This window comes from Vigna unguiculata, chromosome 10, assembly GCF_004118075.2.
Source record: "Vigna unguiculata cultivar IT97K-499-35 chromosome 10, ASM411807v1, whole genome shotgun sequence".
Lineage (NCBI taxonomy): Eukaryota > Viridiplantae > Streptophyta > Magnoliopsida > Fabales > Fabaceae > Vigna > Vigna unguiculata.
In genome coordinates, this window is record NC_040288.1 from 5,710,140 (window position 1) to 5,731,288 (window position 21,149).

General features: G+C 34.4%; 2 protein-coding genes across 2 annotated transcripts; both read right to left on the reverse strand.

The window, feature by feature from the left end:
* Positions 1-8,530: 8,530 nt before the first annotated feature.
* On the reverse strand, positions 8,531-10,249 carry LOC114165134. The gene is made up of 2 exons (XM_028049801.1): positions 9,769-10,249; positions 8,531-8,592 (listed from the first exon to the last, which is right to left on the reverse strand). The coding sequence occupies exons 1-2, from the start codon at positions 10,247-10,249 to the stop codon at positions 8,531-8,533; spliced, it is 543 nt and encodes a 180-aa protein (XP_027905602.1).
* Positions 10,250-12,559: 2,310 nt separating this feature from the next.
* LOC114165135 lies at positions 12,560-13,946 on the reverse strand. Its single transcript, XM_028049802.1, has 4 exons — positions 13,704-13,946; positions 13,466-13,627; positions 12,812-13,417; positions 12,560-12,745 (listed from the first exon to the last, which is right to left on the reverse strand). The coding sequence occupies exons 1-4, from the start codon at positions 13,944-13,946 to the stop codon at positions 12,560-12,562; spliced, it is 1,197 nt and encodes a 398-aa protein (XP_027905603.1).
* Positions 13,947-21,149: the final 7,203 nt, after the last annotated feature.

The following is a 21,149-nucleotide window of genomic DNA, read 5'->3' on the forward strand; positions in this document are numbered from 1 at the left end:
GTGGATAATAGATTAATTGGAGTATAATTCAAAGTTGAATTTTCTATGGAAAGATAATTCAAGTTGAGGGAAAAAAACTTACATTGAGAAGAACAATAATTTTTTTAATTATTTTTATTAATGATTGATCCTAAAATAAGCTCTACAGGTTTATGAAAAAGTTGGGACTTGAGAAGGAGAGAGAGACTTGAGATTTCAAGATACTACAAGTCGACTATCGAGTTTACTTTATTGACAACCAAAACAAGATTTTGTTATTTTAACTCATTTATTTTATATACTTATCTTTAGTAGTGTTTTATATTATATAATTTTTTATTTCATATAAAAATATTTAGATAAATATGTCAAGTAGAAAATTTGGATCAGACTATTAAAAAAATCCAAAAGAAGAGAAGAATTAAGAATTTAATTGGACCACAAGAAGGAGATATGAATAAATTTATAAAAATAGATAAGAAAAATGAATTAGAAAATACAAGTGGGTCAACTATGTCTCAAGAAACATTGATTTGATTAACCTTATTATCTATTGAAAAAGAAATATTAAATGAATTAATTATGATAATTTAATAAATATTTTTTCATAAAAAAAGCTCAAAATATAAATCTTAAATAAAATGTCTCATTTTTTAAGTTTGTAAGGTGATTTATTATAGTTTGTTAACTCGACAACATAATTCGTATATGCAAGTGAATAAAATAGCTTATTTTTCTAAAATCTATTTTAAGATATACTAGTTTTCGAAAGATGTATATTTTATTTTAAAAAACTATATATATATATATATATATATATATATATATATATATAAACTTACACCTTAACTATATACGTTCAATAATTTTAATTTAAAAATATATTTTTAAAACCTATTCACTACAAAAAATATTTCATTAGTAACTAATTTTAGTGACAAAAAATTGTTCGTCACTATATTGACCAATTTAGATATCAATTTACAATTGATTACCAAAATAGTCACTATTATGAATAAAAAATTATAATTGGTCTCTAAATTGATTTCTAAAATTAGCTACTAAGGTTTTAGCTACCAAATGAAATTGATTACTAAAAATTAGCTACTAAGATTTTTTCTACTAAAGGAATTGGTTTCTAAATCAGTCTCCTATTAGTTAGTGACCAATTTAACGACCAATTATAATTTTTATTCATAATAATGACTATTTTAGTAACGAATAATTTTTTATTTTGTAAATTGGTATCTAATTTGGTCATTATAGTGACTAACAACTTTTGATCACTAAAATTGATTATTAATGAGACATTTTCTTGTAATGTATTATTCAATTACAATTATTTTAATGTAAAATTCTCTTTAATTTGAAATCATAAAAAATGGGTAATGTATGATGAATGAATCAAATTGGTCATACTATGAAGAGGTTATAAAAAAAATTGGGTTTTAATTTTGTTTAAAGTTGTTAGTTTATGCAAATAAAATGACATAGTAAAACATACAATAAGAATCTCTTTTTATAGAAGGACTTAGTAAGGATGTTTAATAGAACTTCCATAGAGAGAATAGGATATCCTAGAAACATACATTTCTTCCTTCATAAAGAGTAGAGACACTCAGATAAAGTGAATTCATTTCTTCCTTCATGACATTCAACTATTGAATGTCTTACATGTTTATATTCAAGAGGTTTATTATTAATACAAATGGTGTCTTAAATGTGGTTGAAATGATTTATAAGCCAAAAATTTTATACTATGTGTCAAAGAATAGTATAAGGTTGATAATGTTAACTCTAAGCTTAAGACCAACAAATTATATGATTTTTTGTAGACAACATGAATTTTTATAGACAACATGAAGAATAAGGGTTAGAAAATGAAATCAAGAGAACAACAAGCTAATATTATTATAGTATTGTCATGGAAAAACAAGTAGAATGACATACCTTCATAAAAGTATTGATGTGCATAATTGATTTCATTATCCTTAATAGTTTCTAAAAAGGTTTTAGATGGTAAATTCACAAGCTCATAGCCAGCTTTAACAAGAAGAAAACTCTAAGGCTGATCAAAATAAATTGAATTGCACTGCATTATTAAAAATTGCATTGAACTCAAAATATAGTTCAAACGAACTAAACTATTTTTTTTCTAATAAATTGAACTGCATTGAACTGAATTGTATTATAATATAAATTGAGCTGCTACTGTATTATTTTTTTAATTGAACTTAACTTTTTATGAACTGAACTGCACTATTTATTACCCGCAAATAGCGGGTACTTTAATACTCATTTATAAACGGGTCGGATACGGATATCATACTATCCGTATCAGTGAGTATTCGTTACCTGTAAAAAATTAAAATTAAAATTTACTTTATATTTTATTAAGTTAAATTTAATTAAACTTAAAATTTAATTTATATTTTATTAGTTTAAATTTAATTAAAATTAACATTTAATATGATTAATTTAATTTATATATTTTTTATTTAAATTTTATTTTAAAATTTTATTAACTATCTTTTTTTAAATATCCGTGGATATCCACGAATTTTAAAACATTTGTAAATATTTTTTAAACGAGTATCCGACAACTAATGAAACGAGTAACGAATCAATTTTGTTTTTACATGTAGACATTATTCCTCAAATTTATCCACTCACTTTTCCTCAAATTCTCTCCGCAATCTAATCACTATCTAAATCTAAATCTAAAGTACACCATTTAAATTTTCTAGCCATAAGTAGTCGTCTATACAATGTTTTCGAATAATGTTTGTATAAAATTTTCAAAATGAGATATTTAAATGTAATTAATAAAGAAGTAACTATCTAATATAATGCAAAGATTTAAATTAATATGTATATCAATTTCATACTTTTGTTATTAGTTTTGAAGAGAAATTTAATGAATTATTATAATTCTGATAATTAACATATTAATTTAGTAAGCATTTATTAGCTTTAAAAGCAAAATATATATAACATAGTCCGAGGGATAAAACAAATTCTTGGTTGATAAACAAATTTTTTTTTAAATTCATATAGATATTATATTATATTTTATTATGGTCAAATATTCTGTTTTATGATAGTATTTAGGTTGTCATTTTTTTCATATATCATAGAATTTTGTACTCTATGCATTGAAAGTTTCTATAAGGTTAAAATACATTTTTGGTTTCGACAAGTTTTGTCAAATAAGTCCTAATTTTGTTTTTGTTTTCAAATAGGTCTCAATTTTCGTCAATTTTGTTCAATTGGGTCTTTTTTTGCTAACACTGTTTAAATCATTAATGACCATGAATAGTGACTACCATGTGTCACTTTGTGGTTTTTTTAATTTTTTTTTAAATTTTTAAAAAACAATTTTTAATTTTTAAAAAATAATTTTTAATTTTTTTTAAATGTCCACGTGTCAACCAAGCATCGTGTCACGTGTCAAAGTCAATGTTCTATATTCAATTTGGTCTCTATATTTGTTATTTTTGTTCAATTTAGTCCTAATTTTTATTAACATGAACAAATTTTGTCCCTCTCCAAATTGAAACCAAATTTAATTTTTATATTAAAATTCACATTTTTTATTAAATATTTTTATATAATATATTAAAATTCATATCATTATAAGGACATCTTTGATAAGGACAAAATTGGTCAATTTTAAACACCCAATTTTACCCGGATGACTAAATAATAAATAAAATAAAAATAAAAATAAATTTTAATAATAATAATCTTATTTTTCTTATTTCATAGACAACTAATTTAAATATGTAATACATTAACCAAAAGTTTTAAAATAGAAAAATAAACTAAATAGAAAAATAAGAAAAATAAATTTTATAATAAAAATAAATTAAAAAAAATAAACATCAAAAACATAAAAATAATTTGTATGCATAAGAATAAGAATTAAAAAAATAGAGTTTTATAATAATAATAATAATAATAATAATAACAAATTGAAAATAGAAAAATAGTTTTTAAATAATCAAAATAGTTTTATAAAATAAATTTGAATTTATAAAAAAATGGAGAAATGATAACGGTAAAAAAAAACTATAGAAATATTGTTTTTAACAAATATATTAAGCTAATAAGTATATAATACAAACTAATAAAAATAAGAAAAAAAAATATATATATATATATATATATATATATATATATATATATATATATATATATATATAATTTCTACTAAAGAAAGAAATAAAATTAAAATTAGGAAAAGTAAAAAAAAGTTTTTTTTTAAATAATTTGTCATATGTTACCGTTACTCAACTACATCCTACTAATACTCCCACAATCAAAATTCTCTTTATGTTTCTCTCAACCTCCACACATAGTTAATATCTTAGACAATGCTAAAAAAATAAAGGCTTAAATATACATTTGGTCCCTATTTTTGTTCATTTTATTCAATTTGGTCCCTATTTTTGTTTTTATGTTCAATTAGATCCTCATTTTCGTCAAATTGTGGTCAATTTGGTCCTTTTCACTAACGGTGTTTAAATAGTTAACGTTTTTGAACAGTACATGCCACGTGTCAACTCCTGGTTTTTTTTGATTTTTTTTTGATTTTTTTTGATTTTTTTTAAAATTTTTTTACTCTTTTTTTTAATTTTTTAAATTTGAAAAAAATGATCCACGTGTCAAGTCATAGTTGTGCCACGTGTCAATGTTAGTGCTACGTGTCAGTTTGTGGTAGTATTATTTTTTTTGTTCAGTTTAGTCCCTACATTTGTTATTTTTATTCAATTTAGTCCCTACATTCGTTATTTTTGTTTAATTTAGTCCCAAATTTTGTTAAAATAAAACCATTCAATTTTTAAAATTGACATTATTATTACTTATTTTTTAAATTTAATTATAAATTATAATATTTAATTATTAATTGAATATAATTCTTAGATTCAATTTTAAACAAAATATAATTATTTAAATATTATTAAAATATAATTATTAAAATTTTAAAAATATATATTAACATTTATAAAATTCACATTTAAATTTAAAATATTTAATATTTTTATTGCATTTTAGATATTAAAATCTAAAATATTTTATATGTAAATGTTAATTTTACAAATATTAGTTTATTTTTCTAAAATATTTTTATATATCAATTTTAAAAATATTTTAGAATATAAATATTAGAAAAAAAATTAATAATTATATTCTTATAATATTTTAAATAATTATATTCTATTTAGCAATTAAATATAAGAATTTATTCAATTTATAATTAAATTTAATAATTTATAATTGAATTTAAAAAATAATAAATTCAAAGGTCAATTTTATAAAAGATATTAATATAATTTGTATAAAAGATATTAAATTTAGTGTCAATTTGAAAGGGAAAAAATTGACTTATTTGAACAAAAATTGGGACTAAATTGAATAAAAATAACGAATATAGGGACTAAATTGAACAAAAAAAATAATACTACCACAAACTGACATGTGGCACTAACATTGACACGTGGCACAACTGTGACTTGACACGTGGACCATTTTTTTCAAATTAAAAAAAATTAAAAAATTTAAAAAAAATTAAAAAAAATTAAAAAAATTTAAAAAAAAATAAAAAAACCAGGAGCTGACACGTGGCATGTACTGTTCAAAAACGTTAACTATTTAAACACCGTTAGTGAAAAGGACCAAATTGACCACAATTTGGCAAAAATGAGGACCTAATTGAACATAAAACGAAAATAGGGACCAAATTGAATAAATCAACAAAAATAGGGACCAAATGTATATTTAAGCCAAAAATAAAAAAGGATATCAGGATCTCATAGTCTCTAAGGCTCGTTCCTCGAGTTCGTTTTTTTTTCTCTACTTCATTAAAGAGAGGTTTTTCACACAACACATAACGATACATTTCTCCTTTATCCATTGTCATCTTCTTCTCAAGATAAAAAATATCATTTTTGGATGTCACTCTCATCACCCTTCGTTAACAATCATTATAGAACAACTCACATTGAGGGATTGCACACCATGGTACCAAACACAAAAGAAAAAGACCTTGAAAAAGACTTCTAGGAGGAAAAAAAAAGGCATCAAACAGAGAGCTCTAACAAAATAGAAGCGAGTACTCAATTAAAAAATGGAAGAGCAACCTCGGTGAGAGAAGGGGAGAATGATACAAAACATCTAAAGCACCTACGAACATTTATGGAGGACGGCTATTGATAACTGACTTCTCTCATTCTCGTGGCCTTTCCCTCATTCTCGTGGCCTTACTCACAATTCTAATGAAATTTTGGAAACATAAAACATATGTTAGTTTTTATAACTAAGTAGATACATAGGTTATGATTGAAAAAAATTAATACTTACTCTTGTAACATGTTTTTCAAAGCAAATAGAATCTTCCTATGGCATAAATAAAATCATACAACCGTGCATTGTCTTGGAATGATGACACATAGTTGCCAATGATACCTACCATCAATCACAAGTACTTAGCAGAAACAATTAATAATACTTCATAAAATATTACTAGAAAAAAACATACGCATCAATGTATGGCGCAAAATAGATCTCTCTATTTGACTCAACCATCCATGTTTTCAAATAAAGTTTGTTGTGGTCATGTGAGTTTCTCGAAGGTTGAATGGTTTGAGGTTTAATGAATCCATATACGGCAGATCGACCTTGGTCCACAATGAATCTATAATAAATCTACATACATAAAATAAAAATTAATGCAACAATAATATTAAAAAATCAAATACAATTAGTCCAATTTTACAAATAAATAAATATAATTTTATTTCGTAATTTTACAAATATTATTATAAAAATTCAATTAAAAAAAGAAACAGGCCAAAAAAACTAAAAAAAAATAGTCTAAGATAAAAATTATAATTGCAAATAAAAAAATACAAGCAATTACATACATACAATGAAAAAGAGATAACAAGCAAAATAATCTCAAAACGATGCAAATGGGGATGAAAACGCATAATATTCGGTTGAAAACACTTAAAATCAATCCATAATCAAATACCAACTAGTTTGGTGGTGAAAAATGTTCGAAACTCACCTAGAGGAGGTCGAAATAATGGTCACCGACGGGAAGGATCGCGAAACACTGCAAATGAGGATGAAAACGGAAAATATTCGGTTCAAAACGCCTAAAATCAATCCATAATCAAATCCCAACAAGTTTGGTGGTGAAAAACATTCAAAAATTACCTGGAGGAGCTCGGAATGGTGGTTGCCGACGGAGAAGCTTCGCGAAAAATTGGTGGCGCGACGAAACAATTAGGGTTTATGCGTTTCGCGTAGAGAAAACCTAAAAATTGACGTCGGGGCTGCGTGGTCAGACGTTACTTAACGTCGGTGCAGAGGGGGTCAGGCGTTAAATTAAGTCGGGGGCAAAGAGCTCAGACGTTAATTTTTACATAACGTCGGGGTACTGTGGGTCAGACGTTAAATTACGTCTGTGTTGGAATGAGCAAACGTTAAAAAAGTCAAATAATTTACAAAAATGCCACCGGTCATTTTTAACATGGAACTTTTTCTGGACAGACGTTATATGGGTGACGTTATAAGACTTTTTTATGTTAGTAATAAAGACGTGCAACAGTGAACGATAAATATAGTGATGTTTCTTGCTTAGATTCAGTATATTATATTCATGATTAGAATACTTTCAATGCTAAGAATATTTGTTGAGAACATTTGATGCAAACTTGTGTATTATTTTGTTTCATTCGAAAAAGCTATAGATAAAAAGAAGTATACCAATAATAATAATACAATCTCTTTTCCTACTAAAAAGGCAAAGAAAGTTTGGGGTTTACTTAATTTATTGGCAAAGACCAATCTAGAAAAAATATATAACGAATTTTTATTGCTAATGTTTAATGAAGATAAACATTTTTGTCTTTGAAAAACGAGAAACTACCATTTCAAGAGAAACCCTATTTCTGGTGCCTTTTTAAGCTATCACAGTATATCATTAATTAAGTCTAGATTTCTTAGCATGCATGCTCACATAATATTTTATATTATTATCCTATGTCTACCACACTTTTTGTAAAGACCCTAAAATTACAATGTTGATCGCTAGCAGTGAAACATATTTTCAAATGCCTACTTTAACTTGCAAATACATTTTTTTCTACCAACTTATAAGAATTAATTTTCATAAATTTTCATGGATTATATCGAGTCTCGAGTTTGCTTGATAATCAAAATTTTTATGAATTATTAGGTTGAGTCCTGAACTTGTTTGATAATCATTCTTTTTATAATTTTTTCATAACTTTAATTATTATATCGAGTCCCAGACTGACTTGATATTCATTCTTTTTATAACTTTAATTATCATGTCGATCTCATATTCATTTGATAGTCATTCTTTTTATAACTTTAATTATCATGTCAAGTCTTAGACTTATTTGATAGTCATCCTCTTTTATAACTTTAATTATCATGTTGAGTCCGTACTCGTTTGATAGTCATTCTTTTTCATAGTAGTCTACACCCACCTCCATTAGGAATTTTCCAAAGCATTTCAATCACTGGCAATACTCACGGCATCAAAACCCCAATTGTTCAACCCTAAACCCTTGGTCACTGTTCCATTAAATTTCAATATCAATCACACTCGAAATCCAAGAATTGCTACCCAGATCAACTCCCAAGACCCACCCCTTGATTTCCCTCCGAACAATTCATGCCAACCGCTCAGGAAAAACCTAAAACGAGTATTGAACCCGCGCCGCCTGGATAACCCAGACTTTGAGTCGCTTGGCGGTACAGGGATTCACCGCCAGGCGCTGCATCCAGAAACACAACAATATGCGCAGAAATGGATGAGCCGCCTGGCGGCTATGTATAGCCCGCCAGGCGGTTTTTGGAAATTTTCCAGAATTCATCAAAAACTCAGAATGATCACAATGCATGCATAACTTCAATATTATTTTCACACAATTTACACAAAACAACAACATAATCGCGGTAAATTCCCCTAACCTGGATCCTTTTAAGCTTTAACCCTTGAAAATTTGGATAGTTCTCCCTCGCACACTAGCCCTCCTTGGCTCCTCTCTCTTCAGCCTCTCAATCTCTCCCAAACCTCCCAATTTCCAGAATTTTCGTGCTCTCTCTGTAAGTCAAATTTTCAGATTGCCAAACCCTTCTCTCTACCTCACTATGGCCTTTTAAAGGTGCCCTAAAAACTATGTGATAACATAAAAACGAACCTAAATTTAATTGGGATTTTAATTGCCATTCATGGATCCCTTTATGATCTGTTTTCAGCCTCCCCTCCCCCTCTTGGGTGCCATTTCTCTAGGGTTTACGTTAACCCTTCACCTTCATCTCAAAACCAAAAACAATGACTAAAAAAAACGTTCAATTTGAGTTCACTAAGACTTAAACCCTTCACCCTGCCAATCGTTAAATCAATATCAAACCATCATGCCAATTCATGTTTCATGCTAATAATCACAATTCAATCATCATATTATTCCACAACATGATAATGCTATATTAAAATAACAATTAATAATAATACAAACAACACATAATTGACATACATAGGACTTGAACCCAATTCCTCTCACATAATCAAAGTACTCTCAACCACTTGAGCTAGTACTTTTCCACGTCATCCCACTCATAATTAATGTCATAATTAATTCTCCTACCCGCATTAATTAATTAATTAATTATTTAATTAATTAAATTTCACGGGTCTTACATTACTCCCACCTTTAAAATTTTTCGTCCTCGAAAAAGAGAACTTACCAGAGAACAAATGAGGATAAGACCGCCTCATGGCGTTTTCCATCTCCTGTGTCATTTTCTGAGTTGCCTCATCCCATAACACCTTCACCGTTCTGATGTCCTTCCCTTTGAGCTGCTTTACTTGAGAATCCAAGATTCTCACTGTTCCGGCATCAACGGTCAAGTCCTCTCGTATTTGTACATCATCCTCCTCCAGAATGTGCGTAGGATCTGCTATGTATTTCCTCAGTTGCGACACATGGAAAACGTTATGTAAGTTTGCCATGTGTGGTGGCAAAGCAACCTCATATGCAGCCGGTCCGATTCGCCTCGTGATCTGGTATGGCCCTATGAATCGAGGAGTCAACTTCCTCGATCGAAGAGCTCTCCCAATGCCTGCTGTGGGAGTCACACGGAGAAATACATGATCACCCGCCTCAAACTCAAGCGGCCTCCTCCTCTTATCTGCATAGGATTTCTGACGACTCTGAGTGGCCTTCATACGGTCCTATATCATCTTCACCTTCTCGGTGGTCTGCTGCAAGAACTCTGGACCGAGCACTATCGACTCTCCGTCCTGTTGCCAACATAGGGGTGTTCGGCATCTCCTACCATACAATGCCTCGTAAGGTGCCATACCGATGCTGAAGTGATAACTATTATTATACGTGAACTCCACCAATGGCAGCATATCACTCCAGGTGCCCAGATGATCTAACACACACGTCCTCAGCAGATCCTCCAATGACTGGATAGTCCTCTCAGACTGTCCATTGGTCTGAGGGTGGTACGCCGAACTCATCCGTAACTGAGTACCCAAGGCCTTCTGCAAAGACTGCCAAAACCTCGACGTGAACCTTGGGTCTCTATCAGATACTATACTGGCAGGCACACCATGTAGTCGAACCACCTCCTTGACATACAATTCTGCCAACTTATCTAAGGACATCTTCTGATTTATGGGCAAGAAATGCGCACACTTCGTCAATCGGTCTATAATTACCCATATGGAGTCGTGTCCTCTCACTGATCTCGGCAAATGTGTGACGAAGTCCATGGAAATGCTGTCCTATTTCCACTGAGGAATATCCAGAGGCTCCAACATACCACCCGGCCTCTGATGCTCAATCTTCGCTTTCTGACACACTAAGCAAGAAGCGACATAATCAGCTACATCGGTCTTCATACCAGTCCACCAGAAAGTAGCTTTCAAATCTTTATACATCTTAGTCATACCTGGGTGTATGCTAAGACGGCTCTTATGCCCTTCATCTGAGAGCATCTTCCTCAAAACTCTACTATTGGGAATACACACCCTCTCTCTGAACCGTAGAATACCGTCCCTGCCCATTCTGAAGTCCTTCCTCTTCTCAGTCCCCAACTCACCAATGATCTGCTGCAGTTCCTGATTATTACCCTGCTCCACCCGGACCTCATCTAGAAACTCGTTGGTGATCCTCAGCATACTGCACCGTATCTGACCTTCACCCATATCCAGTCCCAGGTTCATATCCCTTAACTATTCTAGCAACTCCAGCTCTTTAATCATCATAGCTGCCACATAAACTCTCTTCCGACTCAGAGCATCGGCAACGACATTGGCTTTACCAGGATGGTACAAAAGCTCAAAGTCGTAGTCTTTCAAGTACTCCATCCAGCGCCTCTGCCTCATATTCAGCTCCTTCTGATCAATAAAATATCTTAGACTTTTATGGTCGCTGAATACCTGGAACTGAGCCCCATATAAATAATGTCGCCAGGTCTTGAGAGCAAAAACCACTGCAGCCAACTCTAAATCATGAGTCGGGTAATTCTTCTCATGCACCTTCAACTATCTCGATGCATAGGCCACAGGTCTTTTATCCTGCATCAACACACATCCCAATCCCTGATAAGAGGCGTCACAATATACCTCAAACATTTTAGTCGTATCAGGAATCGCCAACACTGGTCCAGTAGTCAACCTCCTCTTCATATCCTCGAAGTAAGCCTCACATTCATCAGTCCAGGAGAAAGGCTGATCCTTCCTGGTAAGCTACGTCAATGGACTTACCATCTTGGAGAAGCCCTCCACAAAACGCCTGTAATACTCGGCTAAGCCCAGAAAACTCCGTACCTCAGTGACTGTTTGTCGCATCTCCCACTTCACCACTGTCTCGATTTTGGCCGGGTCTATTGCTATTCCTTGGGCTGAAATCACATGACCTAGGAACTGTACCTCTTCCAACCAGAACTCGCACTTCAACAGTTTCCCATGCAGCTGATGCTCTCTGAGAATCCCCAAAACCACTCTCAGATGTTCTGCATGTTCCTCTCGGCTCTCAGAATAGATCAGTATGTCATCAATAAACACTACTACAAACTGATCCAAATATGGCCGGAAGATCCGATTCATATAATCCATGAATATGGCCGGCGCATTAGTCACCCCAAATGGCATCACTACATACTCGTAGTGACCATAGCGCGACTGAAAAGCTGTCTTTTGGACATCCTCCGGCCTGACTAGGATCTGATGGTACCCAGATCTCAAGTCAATTTTTGAGAACACTACAGCTCCCCTCAACTGGTCTAGTAAATCGTCAATCCTCGGCAGTGGATACTTGTTCTTAATAGTTAACTTATTTAACTGCCGGTAATCGACACACAGTCTGGAACTGCCATCCTTCTTTTTCACTAACAACACCGGTGCACCCCAAGGCGAGGCACTCGGACGTATAAACTTTTCTCAAGCAAATCTTCAATCTGCTTCTTCAACTCGGATAACTCAGCTGGTGCCATCCGATAAGGTGCCATGGACACTGGACCGGCCCTAGGGATGAGAATCTATAGTGAAATCCACATCCCGGCTCGGTGGTAATTCCGGGATCTCATCCGGAAAGACGTCTGCGTACTCCTCCACCATAGGAATTTTGCTGATTCTCTCTACAGTACTCAACTTCTCTGCATGAGCCACTATCATGTAACATGTGGCGCCATCCTCTATCTCCTTCACAGCCTGATTAGAAGAGATGAGCTCCAACCCTACTGTCTCAGGGAATACCACCCTGCGTCATCCGATCACCACATGGTTGCTCGACAACCAGTCCATGCCCAGAATGACATCCAGACCCTCCATTGGCAAGCAAATTAGATTCACCTTAAATCTGCGACCCGCCACCTCCATAGGGCATCCCACGCAAACAGAACTGGTGGACACCTCGCCTGACGCTGGTGTGGTGACTATTAACTCGCACCCTAGCTCCCGTATCACAAGCCTGAGCCTCCTCACACATTCATTAGACACGAATGAATGGGTAGCTCCTGAATCATACAACACTACCTCACGGTTACCAAACAACAAACAAGTATTATGTACTAGGTTACCTAACTGAGTCACCTCTGTGGTCGTCAACGCAAAGACACGCCCTGGTGCTTGGGGCCTATCACCCACTGGTTTCCTGACTGGTGCACCTCCAGCTGGTTTCTTATTAGGACAATGTTTGGCATAATGTCCTGTCTGGTCACACACATAGCACTTGCTAGTGCTGCTGCCTCCAGCACTGCCAGAGGGTTTTGGGCAGTCTCTCCGCAAGTGCTCACCACCACAGTTAAAACACTGTAGTTTCCTAGAAGAAGATCCTGGTCTGGTGTATGGTTTCTTCTGCTGACGGGGGTCGATCGTGGTCCTCTATGGTCAAGTCCCACCACTAGGTCCCGTCTCTAGCTGCTCCACTGCCTTGGCCTGCTCCACCAAGATTGGAAACGCTCTGATGCGGAGTGGTACTATGAACCGGCGCAGCTCATGTTTCAACCCGCCCTCATACTTCCTGAACCTCCACTCCTCAGTGGCTGCAGGTGAATAGAATCGTGCCAGATACTCAAAGCTATCTGTGTATGCCTGTACAGTCAGGTTCCCCTGCTGGAAAGTCAGGAATTCAGCTTCCCTCTCATGTCTCGCCGAGTCTGGAAAATACTTCTCCAGGAATCTGGTCCTGAAGGAAGTCCAGATGATCTCCTCGTCGCGAGTTTGCATCAACTATTGCATGCCGACCCACCAGTACTCTGCATCTACCACTAAGAGGAAAGTGACAAATGACAGCCTCAATGCAGTCTATCACCCTGCAGATCTTCTCGCACTCTCTCAACCGTGCGTCTGCCTCGTCAGGGGTAGATTTTCTAGAGAACTTCGAGGGCTTATGCCTCATGAAATCCTCCATCGTCACGGGACGTACGGGTGCCACCACGGCTTAGGGCTGAGCAGCAATAGGATGCATCGCATCCACCATGCGATGAATCGCCTGAGCGATCTCGTCAGCTCCAGCAGTGTTCCTCCTCCTCCTGTTAGCCATGGCCTGAGCACGCCACATTTTTATAGCTGGTTAAATTACACAGCTTAAATCAGAATTCTACATCTAATATTAAATCAACATGAAAGCACACAATCAATTTGTCACACAATTCATGACTCGATGAGCTCACTCCCCTTAGCCCCAAAAATCATTTAGAAAACAATGCTCTGATACCAAATGTAACATCCCGTTAGGATATTACTGGCTTAAATAACTATAACTATTAAAAATATAAAGACATCGCATTTATGAATAACCTCATTTCCCAAAAATGCGGGAAATTTAAAACTTTATTAAACAATCGAATAAAGTCTATGAATACCAAAATCATAATGTTATAAAATTACCCATCAGGGTTTACAACAGTTTCTAAAAACAAATAAAGTAAACATAAGAAGTTCCCCCCAGAAGAACCCCCACTCTCGTCTAAGCATCACCGGCTCCACCTGCATCAACATTCTCTGCTCACGTGTACCGCGTACACGATCATCGCCACACACAAGCAGATAAGGTGAGCTTATGAAAACAACATACATCATCATAAATATCATGTAATCAATTTAATAAATATAAGCTCCAAAAATATTAAAGTTCCATCTCTTAACCAATTCTCTACCGTCTGGCCATAACCAGACCATTCGGGTTCTACCTCTTCTAGTGATTACCTCAAGGTAATTTGCTACCAAACCTATCGGTCACAACCGACAGAGCACGTGCGAGAACCCATGCCACGGATCACACACCGCAACGCCAGGTGGAGTTCCCAATTACGAACATAGTCCGCAATGTCCCAAGACTACCAAACTCGTTAGTCAACAACTGAGGAGGCCAATCTAACTGGACCCATCCGTACTGGCCACAACCAGCACACTCACACCGGCAACACTCGCCAACCAAAGCTCAACTCAAGGGTTCCTCGTGTTCATCTGCCATCCCGAGCTCAACTCGAGGGATGCCATTCCGAGCTCAACTCGAGGAATGTACGTGCTTAACCCCTATCCCAAGCTCAACTCAAGGGATACGTTCCGAGCTCAACTCAAGGAACCCAGCAATCTTACCTTTAAAGCACCACTAAAAGCCTTGTAAAACACCCTACAAAGTCCAACAACTAGGACTTACAACATCCAAATCGTCTAGCGGGGGACACGTACCGCTAGGCGCCACAGCTTCCAGACCGCCTGGCGGGGGACACGTACCGCCAGGCGCTAAGCGCCTAAAAAACCCTCAAACTTAACAACCATCGCCCAGCGGGACAGTTCCTACCACCAGGAGGACGTGCTCCAGTGGGTTACTGTTTCTGCCGCTATCGCCTGGCGGGGTCTTGCCTTCCGCCAGGCGGCACTCGCACCAGAACCCCTCTGTTTCCCTGCTATCGCCTGGTGGTTGCTGCTACGTCGCCAAGCGCTGCACCAGCGACCTGCACTATACTGTCATCCAGGCAACCCGACCAGATTAAGCTCTGATTTAATTACTGGACCTCCCTACAAAATTTTCTCCTAAGTCTCTTACATTCACCCTTAGTGGTTAACTTATTATCCACAGTTTAATCTTCCATTTAGATTTAACTATCTAATTGCTTCAAAATTTGTTTGCTTAAGTAACCCCATTCATTGCTGCATAACACAAGGTGTTTACAGTACCTATTTCTTAATGTCACAATTGCCTCAACACCAAAGTCACACTCGTGCTTATTCCAAATCCAGATTTGTAATACATCATACTTTAGCTTGGCAAAGTGTTAAATCCCTAATGTCAAAACAGTTTACATGTCAGTCGTTCCCAATCTACTTTAAATGCCATCTTTATCCCCTGAACTGATTTTTTTCCACCTGGTCATACTCTTTCTTAATCAAATCGTCAATTTCTAATGTATCATTATTAAGCCCGAATAGAATTACATTAAATGTTCTCACCTGAATGCACCTCCCGATCCATCCCTCGTGCCGCTAGGCGGTGCATCAGCCTCTTGGAAATTTCCAGAATTCCACACCTATGCAACCCCAACTCTTCCCTGTTTTTCATTCCAGAATAATCTCCATCACTACTCCCGCAATCTCACCTATATATTATATTCATAGTAGTCTACACCCACCTCCATTAGGAATTTTCCAAAGCATTTCAATCATTGGCAATACTCACGGCATCAAAACCCCAATTGTTCAACCCTAAACCCTTGGTCACTGTTCCATTAAATTTCAATATCAATCACACTCGAAATCCAAGAATTTCTACCCAAATCAACTCCCATGACCCACCCCTTGATTTCCCTCCGAACAATTCATGCCAACCGCTCAGGAAAACCCTAAAACGAGTCTTGAACCCGCGCCACCTGGCGGTCACAACCAATCCCGCCAGGCGGTTCATGCAGAAACACCCAGAATAATCCAGACTTTGAGTTGCCTGGCGGTATAGGGATTCACCGCCAGGCACTGCACCCAGAAACACAACAATATGCGCAGAAATGGATGAGCTGCCTGGCGGCTATGTATAGCCCGCCAGGCGGTTTCTGGAAAATTTCCAGAATTCAACAGAAACTCAGAATGATCACAGTGCATGCATAACTTCAATATTATTTTCACACAATTTACACCAAACAACAACATAATCGCGGTAAACTCCCCTAACCTAGATCCTTTTAAGCTTTAACCCTTGAAAATTTGGATAGTTCTCCCTCGCACACTAGCCCTCCTTGGCTCCTCTCTCTTCAGCCTCTCAATCTCTGCCAAACCTCCCAATTTCCAAAATTTTCGTGCTCTCTCTGTAAGTCAAATTTCCAGATTGCCAAACCATTCTCTCTACCTCACTATGGCCTTTTAAAGGTGCCCTAAAAACTATGTGATAACATAAAAACGAACCTAAATTTAATTGGGATTTTAATTGCCATTCATGGACCCCTTTATGATCTGTTTTCAGCCTCCCATCCCCCTCTTGGGTTCCATTTCTCTAGGGTTTACGTTAACCTTTCACCTTCATGTCAAAACCAAAAACAATGACTAAAAAAAACGTTCAATTTGAGTTCACCAATACTTGAACCCTTCACCCTACCAATCGCTAAATCAATATCAAACCATCATGCCAATTCATGTTTCATGCTAACAATCACAATTCAATCATCATATTATTTCACAACATGATAATGCTATATTAAAATAACAATTAATAATAATACAAACAACACATAATTGGCATACATAGGACTTGAACCCAATTACTCTCACACAATCAAAGTACTCTCAACCACTTGAGCTAGTACTTTTCCACGTCATCCCACTCATAATTAATGTCATAATTAATTCTCCTACCCGCATTTATTAATTAATTAATTATTTAATTAATTAAATTTCACGGGTCTTACAAATTGAGCTAGTACTATTCCACATCATAAAGGTCAACATTAAATGTCATAAAGGCTTCCACTACCCGCATTTATTAAACAATTATTTAAATTCCTCGTGTCTTACAATATGCATTGATATGAGAGTCCAGGGTTGGAGGTTATCTTGATACTCAACTAAGCATTCAAGCATATAGAGAGGAATGGTTGAGGTGTTGAGAGTGGCAAAAGGTTTTAGTCTGAAGAACATTTTGAAGTTCTAGTGGCCTGTATAGGATTAACCTTATGGGTGGAGGTTATCCATCATATGTTATAAAACCTCTCGAGATTCAATATCAGTGTGTGTGTCTGAACGATTGAGTTGAGAAGATTCATCGATTAATAGTTTTGTATTTGTATGATTAGTTGGAATGCATGGTATTATGATACAACTTGTTTTTATTAAAATATGATACTATATTTTTAATTAGCTTATTCTCTCATGTTTATTTGTCTGTTATGTGATATGTTCTTCTTTTGCAATGATCATCTTATTAGTGCGAGTAGATAAAGTAGTAGGTGTAGAGACACCTCTTGATGTTGATGAGTCAGTTGTCTGGGCGGTGCAACAGTTTTAGAACATATTAGGTACAATCTTGTAATAGGATTTTTGTCTAATAGTTTAAAAATGTATATTGGTGATATTACTATAGTCTTATCTTGTAAGACTGTAGTAATATGTGATACACATTGGATTATTTGTCTTTTGAATATTCATAACGAAATATTTTATTTTAGTAGTATTATGCTATTAAAATAGAATGTTACAATGATCGTTGAGGAAAGGTGTCCAAGAGACTAAGAACCTCATAGTCCTTCGCCACTCATCATAATGCAAGATATAACGTGTCCAAAAGAAAGAAAATTTAGGCTTATCGCCATTAAAGAAATAAGAGTGACCATGAGGGTTTATCACTACCGTAATGAAGGTATTTTTAAAACTTTTAAAAGAGGGTGTATACGGGGCATGAAGGCAACCCAAACAAAGACAACCAACTAGCTGGTTCTTTAGGCCAAATGTTGTAGTGGTGTAATAACACTAGAGGAGAATACTTCAGACCTAAGACTCTACAAAAAATTCTAAACGCCTATAAGGCAGCCTAGGCTTTACCCAACACTCCAACAATGAAGTCATCAAAGGGCAGTTGAACATGTAAACTAGTTCAAAAGATGGAGTATATATAAAAGAAATCGCCAGAGTATTCCTCCTGCCAATGACAAGCATTACCTACCTACCTAACCCGGTCTAAAGACACAACATCATTTGGACTATCCTTATCTAAAATCGGTAAGCCTCGACAAACCTACAGACAAAAGACGACCATTTGTATTTTGAAAAGTATTCACGCACACCACTATCAACCCATTCATACCCAGTAAACAAGAGGGAATCTTTCAATACCTCTTTTAACGAGGAGGTATCGACACTAGTGGTATTGCTAGAGGAAATGGTCAAAGATGTCTATACACACTCTAAATGGGCCCTATCAAGAGAACCACCAAACATAGAAGATGAGGATGAGGACAAACATGACACAAGCACAAAATGAACATAGAAATCTTTTACAACCAGAGTAAGCAAAGGTGCTCGCCCATGAGTCCCATAAGCCTATTTATATAAAATCTTTTATGATAAGGAAGGTCACGCCTCTTTGCATCCCAACTGTCAGATCGGTCCATATCCAAGTGATTGTCTCACTTCCCCATGAAACGTCATATCACCTTTGGGCTAGACCCACTTATGCATCACGCCTTTCAAAACTCTTCATCCCCTTTATAAGCTTCGAGCTTGGGGAGCTACTATGCCAATCGAACCTAAAAAGGTCCTACAACCAAGATAAAAGAATATTTCTTGTAATATACATGTCATGGTCAAAGAAACCTCGACCCACCCCTTTTAGTGTATATGTCATGGTCGAGGATGCATCGACCTAGTTCTTGAAAGCATACCGAGTATCTTAACTAGCATGTCTCGATTGTGGGGCTAGTATGTGTGTGTGTGTGTCTATATATATATATATATATATATATATATATATATATATATATATATATATATATATATATATATATATATATATATATATAGTGGTCAAAGACACCTTGGCACATCCTTTGTAGTGAGCATGTTGTGGTCGAGGACACCTCGACCCAACTGTTGTAGTACACATGTTCTAGTCGAAGACATGTCGACCCAAAAAAGAGTAAAGACAGTCCGCCCTATACCAAAAAAGGCCGAAGAGGCAAAGACTGACTCTGCAGTAAATTCACATCAGTAATAAGACAAATCATATCAGAATGTAGACTAGATTAAGGATAATTGCACTAATTAAAAAACTCTAAAACGAGGTAATCCTACGAATCTTAAGTCCAATACATAGGATTCGTAGGATTACCTCGTTTTATAGTTTTTTAATTAGTGCAATTATCCTTAATCTAGTCTACATTCTGATATGATTTGTCTTATTACTGATGTGAATTTACTGCAGAGTCAATCTTTGCCTCTTCGGCCTTTTTTGGTATAGGGCGGACTGTCTTTACTCTTTTTTGGGTCGACATGTCTTCGACTAGAACATGTGTACTACAACAGTTGGGTTGAGGTGTCCTCGACCACAACATGCTCACTACAAAGGATGTGCCAAGGTGTCCTTGACCACTATATATATATATATATATATATATATATATATATATATATATATATATATATACCGTTCATGAGATATGTCAGTAATATCATTTATTATAATCTTACTATTTTATTGTAAGTAACTAACTTGAGTGTTAGATACTAACTAAAAAAAACTTAATTGAGTCATGCTAATAAAACTTGAGACTTAATTAAAGAAAAAAAAATTAGTGGATACAGGATATATTTACAACGCGTTTTCATGACGTAGAGTCGATTGAACGTTACCAAAGAATAAGTTATAAAAGTAAAAGAAAAAATATGTTTTAAAAATATTAAAAATTAAAAGTAAAAGTTGTAAAAGAATTATGATTTGACACGTGACACAATTATGATTTGACACGTGGACAATTTTTTTTGAAATTAAAAAAATTTAAAAAAAAATTTAAAAAATTAAAAAAAATCAGGAGCTGACACGTGACATTTGCTGTTCAAAGATGTTAACTATTTAAACGCTGTTAGTGAAAAAGACCAAATTGACCACAATTTAACGAAAATGAGGACCTAATTGAACATAAAACGAAAATAGGGATCAAATTGAATAAAAATAACAAAAATAGAGACCAAATGTATATTTAAGTCTTTTATTTATTTTTCACATTTAAAGCTAAATGTGCCATCTGAGTGTATAAAATAAAATGTTCGAACAATAAGGTTCTGTGCTTTTGATTGTCTTTTAATTCCTATAAACTATTCTAAAATCAATTTGAAATTTAAAAATATCTATAAAGGTTTTTAATTAAATTTGTAATACTGTAAAAATAATTTATACTATCATCTAAATATAAATAATCATATATGACAAATATAATAATTTCATAATATTTACTTTAAAGTCCCGCTTAATTTAATTATTGATTAACTGAAAATATGAAATTTATACTGATAATATATGTAGCTTTCAAAATTATTCAAAATTTATTGTGAAAATATGTTTCTCTTTTTCCTTTCCATATGTTACCTGTTTTACATAATTACAAAATTAGAATAGCAAAAGTGAAAACAAGAA

What these genes read in the sequence shown, in the direction of transcription:
- LOC114165134 (XM_028049801.1), bottom strand. Translation starts at nt 10,249, where the DNA reads ATGAAGGCCACTCAGAGTCGTCAGAAATCCTATGCAGATAAGAGGAGG. An exon ending in TTATCCTCATTTGTTCTCTG is followed by an intron (nt 8,593 to 9,768) that starts GTAAGTTCTCTT and finishes TTAATGGAACAG; the next exon opens with TGACCAAGGGTTTAGGGTTG.
- LOC114165135 (XM_028049802.1), bottom strand. Translation starts at nt 13,946, where the DNA reads ATGGAGGATTTCATGAGGCATAAGCCCTCGAAGTTCTCTAGAAAATCT. An exon ending in TCTTGGTGGAGCAGGCCAAG is followed by an intron (nt 13,418 to 13,465) that starts GCAGTGGAGCAG and finishes ACTTGACCATAG; the next exon opens with AGGACCACGATCGACCCCCG. An exon ending in GGTTGTCGAGCAACCATGTG is followed by an intron (nt 12,746 to 12,811) that starts GTGATCGGATGA and finishes TCTTCTAATCAG; the next exon opens with GCTGTGAAGGAGATAGAGGA.